At 49.9% G+C, this 9893-nt stretch overlaps 1 protein-coding gene across 9 annotated transcripts in view; it reads left to right on the top strand.

The window, feature by feature from the left end:
• Nucleotides 1–4213: 4213 nt before the first annotated feature.
• Nucleotides 4214–9893, top strand: part of KLHDC4 (kelch domain containing 4) — a 58359-nt gene continuing 52679 nt past the window's right edge. For 8 of the 9 annotated variants that reach the window (XM_077986645.1, XM_077986642.1, XM_028840941.2 and 5 more), the window contains exons 1-2: nt 4214–4408; nt 8352–8443. Coding sequence is in view for 6 of the 9 variants with exons in the window: in XM_077986642.1 (XP_077842768.1) it covers nt 4310–4408; nt 8352–8443 (191 nt within the window). In the remaining 3 variants the exon portion in view is untranslated. The remainder of the gene's footprint in view (nt 4409–8351; nt 8444–9893) is intronic. The other variant, XM_077986643.1, reaches the window with a different exon arrangement.

The following is a 9893-nucleotide window of genomic DNA, read 5'->3' as shown; positions in this document are numbered from 1 at the left end:
CTACTAAAAATACAAAAAAATAGCCGGGCATGGTGGTGGGCACCTGTAATCCTAGCTACTCGGGAGAGTAAGGCAGGAGAATTGCTTGAATCCAGGAGGTGGAGGTTGCAGTGAGCTGAGATCGTACCACTGCACCCCAGCCTGGGTGACAGAGCGAGACTCCAGCTCAAAAAAAAAAAAAAAAAAAGAAAGAAAGACATTGGAATATCTTCATGAAGAAGATGGGACACACGTTTCCAGGTTTCCATTTTTGAACTTCAAGCCTGACAAATTCCATCCTCGTTTCTCCTCATCCCTTAAGGCCCCTCCTGAGTGGGTGGCCCTTCTCAGAGGGCAGGGGCCAACTGTAGATCCCTCTGACTCCTCAGCACCCACCTGCCTCACCCCAGCTACCTGTGCACACTTGAAATATACACAGTTTATTGTATATAAAGCAACATGTAGATAAATCCCTGATTATAGTTGGAAATCTTATGATTCCTCTCTCTGGAATGGATTCAAAGAAGTAGAAAAAATTCAGTACGGCCGGGGCGCGGTGGCTCACGCCTGTAATCCCAGCACTTTGGGATGCCGAGTTGGGTGGATCACGTGAGGTCAGGAGTTTGAGACCAGCTTGACCAACATGGTGAAACCCCATCTCTACGAAACGTACAAAAATTAGCTGGGTGTGGTGGCAGATGCCTGTAATCCCAGCTACTTGGGAGGCTGAGATAAGAACTTGGGAGCTGGAGGTTGCAGTGGGCCGAGATTGTGCCACTGCACTCTAGCCTGGGTGACAGAGTGAGACTCTGTCTCAAAAAACAAACAAAAAAAAAACCTTTGTATTTTGCTTTTTTACTTTCCTAAACTTTATTATTGTTTCACTTGATTTTCCGAAGAATCCTGTGTAGTAGGTGAACTCGTTCATTATTCCCACTTTCCTGATGGGAAACGTGCAAAGAGCCACGTAATCCATACCACGCTTGGCAGAACCTTCCAATCACATTGATTACTTGTGGTGAGGGTAATTAGAAGTCAGCATATTTTCCAAAAGTTTAGTCTAGTATTAACAGATTTTTTTTCTCTTCTGCACTTCAACTTGAAGGCAGCAGAGGGCGCCCGATCACACAAAAGATACACTCTAAGAGTTAGGGATAGATTAAAGATAATCCATTAGTTTCAACGATGTGAATTTTACTAAAATAGAGCCCTGTACTTAATCTTTTGACTGTTTTTAGGATCTGATCTCATTTTAGATGTTCTATTTGCTGTCTTTCTCAGTAATGAGAATTTCCATCTCACGTAAATCACCATGATGCCTGTAATCCAAGAGCCTTCTAATTTAGCTTCAAGCTTCTTTCAGATAATAAAAGTATTAAACCCCGTGTCCACCAGATCCTCCTAAATCTTCCATAGGTCGTACGCTCCGCCTCTCTCCGGCCTGAAGTGGGTGCCACTGTAATGTACTGTAGACAGATGAGCTGTGAATGAAGGGCCTTTCTGCTTCAAGTGCATGGCCTCAGGGTTACCCAGGATTTTTAGAAAAATGTTAAAGGATTAGGTATGTTCTTAAAGTCATAGCACACTAGAGGGGACAGAACTATTTCCCCAGGGCGATAGTGAGGAGTTAGCCTTTTGTAGCTCATCATAGAAGATAATCATGCCTGGATGCCCAGGCCGGCTTTCTGTGAAATTCTCCTGCTCCTTTCTGCTCAGCTTCTAACTGGTTCTTTTTTTTTTTTTCTCTACCACCACACAGGTTTCCTACAAGCAGTGCTGGAGACCCTGGTGGCCTTCAACCCGTTCTATCTTTTCTTCTCATTATTTCCCTTAATTTCATTTTTCTTCTTGAAGAACTAGGTTTATGGACAAGGCTTGGAGTTGGTTGGAAAATCATTCCTCCTTGGCTGCTCGGTGACTAGTCATTGATTGGATCTAAGGTAACTTCTTTCTTTTTTTTTTTTTTGAGACAGTTTCGCTTTTGTTGCCCAGGCTGGAGTGCAGTGGCACGATCTCGGTTCACCGCAACCTCTGCCTCCCGGTTCAAGCAATTCTCCTACCTCAGCCACCTGAGTTGCTGGGATTAGAGGCGTACACCACCGGGCCTGGCTAATTTTTTTGTATTTTTGTAGAGATGGGGTTTCACCATGTTGGCCAGGCTGGTCTTGAACTCCTGACCTTGTGATCTGCCTAACTTGGCCTCCCAAAGTGCTGGGATTACAGGCGTGAGCCCCTGCACCCAGCCGAGTTAACTTCTTCTTCTTCTTTTTTTTTTTTTTTTGAGACAAAGTTTTGCACTGTCGCCCAGGCTGGAGCGCAGTGGCGCGATCTCGGCTCACTGCAACTTCTGCCACCTGGGTTCAAGTGATTTTGCCTCAGCCTCCTGAATAGCTGAGACTACAGGTGTGTGCCACCACACCTGGCTAATTTTTTTTTTTTTTTTTGTATTTTTAGTAGAGACAGTGTTTCACCATATTAGTCAGGCTAGTCTTGAATTCCTGACCTCGTGATCAGCCCGCTTCGGCCTCCCAAAGTGCTGGGATTACAGGCATGAACCACCGTCCTCGGCCTAAGACAATTTATTAAAGGCTGAGTCACACACAAAGTAATAAACTAGATTATTTCCTGATTTATGCTTTCCCGTTGCCAAATTTTGGCTTGTCCTTGTCCTTAATTTGCCTTATTCCTTGATTACCAGTCCAAAGATGACATCTTCTAAGGAATGATAAGCATTTTTACTCTGCTCTTTCAAATCATAACATTCCATACTCTGCAGATGATTTTGCCATTTCTTACATAATTTGAGGGAAATCCTAGAGTACAATTTCCTAGCAGGCATTTGGATCTTACCCATCTTTATTTCTCAGGCTCCACAAATTGAGTACCCTTGCAGGGTGCTATCATTAGCTCTAGCCTACCAATGAAGAAACAAAAGTCCTCCATGTTAGGATATTTGAGGACATGTCCTTAGCACCTAACGGTGTCTGGCACATTTTAAATGGGAAGGTGGAAGGGGCCATCTTTTTTCTTTTTTTTTTTAAGATGGAATTTCGCTCTTTTGCCCGGGCTGGAGTGAAGTGGCTTGATCTCAGCTCACTGCAACCTCTGCCCCCTGGGTTCAAGCGATTCTCCTGCCTCAGCCTCCCAAGTAGCTGGGATTACAGGTGCCCAACACCACGCCCGGCTAATTTTTGTATTTTTAGTAGAGACGGGGTTTCACCATGTTGGCTAGGCTGGTCTCGAACTTTCGACCTCGTCATCCACTCACCTCGACCTCCCAAAGTGCTAGGATTACAGGCATGAGCCACCGCGCTCAGCCGGGACTGTCTGTCTTAGGGTCTGCAAACTGTTGTAACTGTATTAATTTTTTTTCTAGGAAATGAGGCCACAGCACTCATTTGATTTGTCCAAGGGGAAAAAATGGGGTTAGCTCAAGAGTCACCCACTTAGGCAGTTCTACACAGGGCTAAGCAACGTGCCTTCACAGGGGGCACGTGCACCCTGGGAAAGCTGAAAGAGCGAATTAGCCGGGCATGGTGGGCTCCTGTGGTCCCAGCTCCTCAGGACGCGGAGGTTGCAGTGAGCCGAGATCGCGCTACTGCACTCCAGCCTGCGCAACAGAGCAAGACCCTGTCTCTAAAAATAAAAATAAAATAAAACTCAGAGGGCACGTCTCCTAGGACACGGGGACAGGCTAGGTGGGGGCACAGGGCGTGAGAATGGCGAGCATGGCCCGAGTATGTCACGCCGGGGCTGCCATCTTTTCTGTTTTTTGAAACAGGATCTTGTTCTGTCGCTCAGGCTGGGGTGCAGTGGCGCATTGCTGCCTGGAACTCCTTGACTCAAGCGATCTTCCCGCCTCAGCTTCCCGAAGAGCTAGGACCACTGGCGCGAGACACTACGCCCGTTTAATGTTTGTTTTTTTTTTCTTTTGTAGAGATGGGGCGGGGCGGGGCGGGGCGGGGGTGGGGGGGTGGTTCTCGCTTTGTTGCCCAGGCTGGACTCGAACTCCAGGACTCAAGCGATCCGCCGGCCAACGCCTCCCAAAGCGCCAGGGTTACAGGCATCAGCCATTGCGCCCAGGCCGGGTCATCTTCTCCGAGGCCTTATGCAGAGTTCGAGACCCGCCAACCCGCTGCGGAAGACCGAGCTCCAAGACTGAACCCCGTAGGGCGCCCAGCCGCACCTCCACCGGAAGCGACTCGAACTCGAGGCCGGAAGTGACTCCATTTCTGTGCGTCGAGCTCCGCCCCACGAGCGCCCGGTTTCGGGCGGAGAGCGCGCCCCGTTTGGTACCTTGGTGTCCTATCGCGGCTTGGGACCCGACAAGATGGGCAAGAAGGGCAAGAAGGAGAAGAAGGGCCGCGGCGCGGAGAAGACGGCCGCCAAGATGGAGAAGAAGGTGTCTAAGCGCTCGCGGAAGGAGGAGGTGAGCGAGTCAGACTGGGCCTAGGGGCCCGACGTGGCGGCCGTGCAGCCTCGTCCGACTGCCAGCTCCGCCCGGGGTTGCGGGTCGCCGTGGGAGCTGCGCCGGCCCCGCGGGAGAGCTGGAGGCCGTAGAAACTGCCCCGGCGCCGCGTCCGGGCAGCCTGGACGGGGCCCGCCCCCTCCCGAGTCTCCACGTGTGTCTGGCCGCTTCCGGGAGAGCGACGGAGCTGCCTCCTTTAACGTGCTTGCTTTTCTTCGTGTGGTGTCACGGGCGTTTTTCTGCGTTTCCTCCCACTCCTCCCTCCCTCTAAAGGTAGGCTGGGTGGTGAGAAGAGGCAGGGGTTTGGCGTAGGACGACCTGAGGTTGAGCCTGGGGCTGCCTCTGCAAGATGTGTGGCCTGGGAGTAAGACTCTTAACTTTTCTGAACCTCACCCTTCTCGTTTTTCTAAAGAGGACAGATAGTCATCACAGCGGCCCTGAGGAGTAAGCAGCAGATGGTTAAGTGAAGAAGGCCCTGGAGCCACGGGGTATCCCGTAGCAGCTGATGGCAGCCATCACGGTTGTCTCCTTCCCTCTGGTCCTCAGCCCAGGGTCTGCAGGAGGATCCGTCCTGAACTTGGGGTTGAGTGTTCTGCGGCTGCTGCTCTTGGGTTCGCTAACCGGGGGCAGTTTTATGGCCTGCCGTGTACCAGGCACAGCTCCCTGGGCTTTAATCCTCACAACCAGGTCAATTCCCTAGCACTGATATTCCCATTTGACAGGAAGTCAGACCAACAGGTGAACCATGAAGTGATATGGAACTGGAGTGTGACCAGATGTCCTGAATCAGGAGCTCTTGACCACATTCCTTTGTCCCTTTTGTTCCTGCGTCATTGATCTCTCCATGTCCTCATCTCTTAAATAATGGAGTTGGACTTTTCCCCTCACACTCCTCTTAGGCTCTGACTTTTTTTTTTTTTTTTTTTTTTTTGACGGAGTCTTGCTCTATCGCCCAGGCTGGACTGCAGTAGCATGGCCTGCTGGCCAGGGTTGTGGCACAGGAAGTCAGTTCATCTGTGTGGCATCTTCAGAATGGTGCTTGGCGGAAAGTAAGCACTCAGTAACCAGCTGTTATCTGCTTTCTGCTTTTTTTTTTTTTTTTTTTTTTGAGAAGGAGTTTCATCTTGTTGCCCAGGCTGGAGTGCTGTGGCGCGATCTTGGCTCACTGCAGCCTCCGCCTCCCAGGTTCAAGCGATTCTCCTGCCTTAGCCTCCCAAGTAGCTGGGATTACAGACATGCACCACCACACCGGCTAATTTTGTATTTTTTAGTAGAAACCGGGTTTCACCATATTGGTCAGTCTGGTCTCGAACTCCTGACTTCAGGTGATGCACCCACCTTGGCCTCCCAAATTGCTGGTATTACAAAGCGTGAGCCACCATGTCCTGCCAGTTACCTGTCATTTTTACTGATCTTCATGTCTCCCTCCAGTGCCCAATACTAAGGTGATTGTAACAGTAGCTTCCCTTAAGAGAGAGAGTCTATCAGTCCTGGGGTTTGTATGTTATCTTAATGAACCCTCAAAACAAACCTTTAAAATAACTGGTCGTCTGATTAGACTAGACCTACAGAAGATCATCTCTTTAAATTCAGCTGTGTCTGTAATGCAACCTAATCACAAGAGTGGTATCCTATTATTTTGCAGTCCTGGGAATTATTGGGGGAAGGGGGACCTTGGGGACAGCTTGGAATTCTGCTCCCACAGAACTCATGTATCAGGTCACCTGGTTCGCACCTTCACTTGGTGCTGGCCTCTGCCTGTCTTTCCACCTGTCTCCCTGGGCTCACTACAGCCACAATGCCTTTATTTTAGTGTCTCAAACATGCCAAGTTCTGTTTGTGGTCTTACCTGTACCCCAACCATACTCCGCCTGACTCGTCTTTTCAGCGTTCAGCTTATTGTCACTGTGGAGAGGCTGTCGCTGACTAGGCCACTGGTGTCACCCAGACCCTGCCACCTTGCTCTCCTTCAGCCCCCCAACGATGATGAGGTTCAGCCCAGGTTAAAGACTGCTGCCTTCCAGTAGCAGCAGCAGAGCTCTCCTGGCGCATAGATGCTGGGGTTTGAACTGTTTGTTTAACCTCGTTGAGCAAAACAAGTTGAAAGAATATACAGTATGATACCATTTAATGACATTTTATTTTTTGTTTTTATTTTTTTGAGATGGAGTCTTGCTCTGTCACCCAGAGCGAGTGTTGCAGTGGTGTGATCTCAGTTCACTGCAGCCTCCACCTCCCGGGCTCAAGCAGTTCTCCTGCCTCAGCCTCCCGAGTAGTTTGGGACTACAGGTGTGCGCCACGGTGCCGGCTAATTTTTGTATTTTTTAGTGGAGACGGTTTTACCATGTTGGTCATGGCTGGTCTCGAACTCCTGACCTCAAGCAATCCACCTGTCTCGGCCTCCCAAAGTGCTGGGATTACAGGCGTGAGCCACTGTGCCCAGTCTGTTTAATGACATTTAAAAATGTAAAACAATACTATGGCTGGGCCGAGGTGGCTGCCATAGGTCAGGAGATTGAGACCATCCTGGCTAACAAGGTGAAACCCCGTCTCTACTAAAAAAAAAAATACAAAAAATTAGCTGGGCGTGGTGGCAGGCGCCTGTAGTCCCAGCTACTCGGGAGGCTGAGACAGGAGAATGGCGGGAACCCGGGAGGCGGAGCTTGCAGTGAGCCGAGATCGTGCCACTGCACCTCCAGCCTGGGCGGCAGAGCGAGACTCGTCTCAAAAAAAAAAAAAAATTGTAAAACAATACTATATGTTGCTTAGGGATACACGTGTGTAATAAAAGTGTGAAGAAAAGCTTGAGACCAATAAGCACCGAGTTCCGGGTAGTGGTTACTTCGGGGGGGTGTGGGTTTGTACATGCGGGCGTTACCCTGGGAACGGTGCACAGGAGCCGTCTTGGGTGAAGTTCCGTAACTTGTGTGTTCTAAATATTGCATAGTTTGGAATACTGAGCAGTGTACCCTGCTGCGAGAGCCTCTGGGAGGGATTGACGTTCACCCCGAGACTGAGGGGTGGGCTGAAGGAAGCACGAGGTGGGGCGTGGCGGGCTGAGGGAACCCGGTGTTTTCATTAAAGGAACGGAGAGGACGCCGGTGTAGCTTGGAGAGTGAGGCAGGGTGGGAGGTGAGGTTGGAGAGATGGGTGTGGGAGAGGGAAGATGGTCTGCAGGTGTGTGTAGCTGCAAGACGGACACCGAAGGCTAGAAGGAACTTGAAGTGTCAGGCTCGGGTGTGGTATGGGAGTGTCTCGTAAATGTTGGGAAATGGGCACTGGGACTGAGGCAGGAACACTGGGTTCCAGTGCTGCCCTCTGTGCTGGCACATCAGTGCCTCGAGTCACTCTCCATTGTAGTAAGAATTGACACCATCTTACACAGATCGACTGCAGCAGGTATTTGCTGAGCCCTTGCTGTGCAGGCAGTGTTTTAACCAGACACCGTCTTGCTCTGGTGGAGCTCATATTTTACTATTTTGTTGGGGTGGAGGGATGTGGAGGAAACAAGTGAGCAAGATAAACGTATCAGACCCTGCTCTGGAGACAGGAAGGCATGCAGGTGCGACGGCCCGGGCCTGAGCTCTGAGGTGCTGAGGGTGTCTGGTGAAGTCACGATGGGCTTGTCTGAGTGGAAGGTCTTGCAGGGGGAGCATTAGGGGTGTGGAGTGAGATAGTACTTGGTGCACACATCTACCCTTTAAGCAAACTGCCTTTGAGGTCAAGCTCTGGTTACTTGTCAATGTGTCAAACTCCGCATTTCAGACGCAGGCACAGTATGTTACAATTCACAGACGTGACTGAGCCCAGTGGAATCACACTGACTGGGGGAAAGCTGGGCAGGCTGTGGCTCCCCGGCGGGTCTTAGGAACAAGTCTCATCTGTGCCTGCTTGCTTGCCCTAGGAAGACCTGGAAGCGCTCATAGCCCATTTCCAGACGCTCGATGCCAAGAGGACTCAGATTGTGGAAACTCCGTGCCCCCCGCCCTCACCAAGGTGAGCAAGTAGCATTTTTCGCATTGTATATGTTTCCTTTTCTTTTTTTTTTTTTTGAGACGGAGTCTCACTCTGTCGCCCAGGCTGGAGTGCAGTGGCCGGATCTCAGCTCACTGCAAGCTCTGCCTCCCAGGTTTACGCCATTCTCTTGCCTCAGCCTCCCGAGTAGCTGGGACTACAGGCGCCTGCCAACTCGCCCGGCTAGTTTTTTTTTTTTTTGTATTTTTTAGTAGAGACGAGGTTTCACCGTGTTAGCCAGGATGGTCTCGATCTCCTGACCTTGTGATCTGCCTGTCTCGGCCTCCCAAAGTGCTGGGATTACAGGCTTGAGCCACTGCGCCCGGCCTTCCTTTTCTTCTATGCATTGAAAAACTGCTTTAAATAGCACCAGGTTTTGTAAATGATCAGGCACTTGGAACATTTTCATTATTAAAACCTGTTCTCGGTCACTTCTGAAGAAATGGAATGAGGCTGTTGAGCTTTACTGTCATAGAACCTGGGAGCAGGGCCTCCGGCACAGCCGCTGCCTCTGGACTCCTGTGCCAGCTTTGAAAGCTCCTCCACTGGTCATGATGTGTGGATGAAAGTGTTGACCCAGTGAGCTTTTCTTTGGTTCTTAAGGTATTTTAAAAGTGCGTATTGTAGGCAGAAAGCTGAAAATCACCTTGGTTTTTGCTGTGTTTGTAATGCTTTTAAATTCTCATTTGAAAAGTTTGTAAACATAAATTGAGTATGAGCCATTTTAAATGAATTTGAAAAGTACGTAGAAACATTCCGAGTCTGTAGGATTTCATACATATGTGGGATGAGCTGGAGTGAGAAATGATTTGCTTTATTTCCCTCTGTAGATTAACCTTGCAGCGTTTACCGTCTTAATAAAGCTGCTGCAGGCCTGAGTGGAAGCCGGGGTTGCCCGTTGGGAGTTGGGGGTCTTGGTTGTGCTGCGTTTGCATTAACGAGGCGCATGTGATGGCTCTGGTGCCCAAGTCCCACCCACCGGCCTCAGAGGCAGGGTTATCATCACCTGCCCAGAGGTGGGAGGAGCGCGGTGATCAGCCCCTGAGCAGAGTGAATGGTGTTGGCGCCACTCCCATAGGCCGATGTCCTTCCTGGTTTTCACTTAATATCCATTAGGATTTGGGTGTTCTTTTCCCCTTTAGTTTGCATGTTGCCCTCAGGGCCAACTGTAAGTTACACATGGTAAATGTACTTTTTTTTTTTTTGAGATGGAGTCTCACTCTGTCACCTAAGCTGCAGTGGCATGATCTTGGCTCTCTGCACCCTCTGCCTCCCAGATTCAAGTGATTCTCCTGTCTCAGCCTCCCAAGTAGCTGGGATTACAGGTGCCAGCCACCACACCCAGCTAATTTTTGTGTTTTTAATAGAGAGGGGTTTTGCCATGTTGGCCTGGCTCGTCTCGAACTTCTGACCTTAGGTGATCCACCTGCCT

Source organism: Macaca mulatta, chromosome 20 (assembly GCF_049350105.2).
Source record: "Macaca mulatta isolate MMU2019108-1 chromosome 20, T2T-MMU8v2.0, whole genome shotgun sequence".
Lineage (NCBI taxonomy): Eukaryota > Metazoa > Chordata > Mammalia > Primates > Cercopithecidae > Macaca > Macaca mulatta.
Note: the sequence above shows the minus strand (reverse complement) of the source record. Positions and strands in the feature narration are given on the sequence as shown.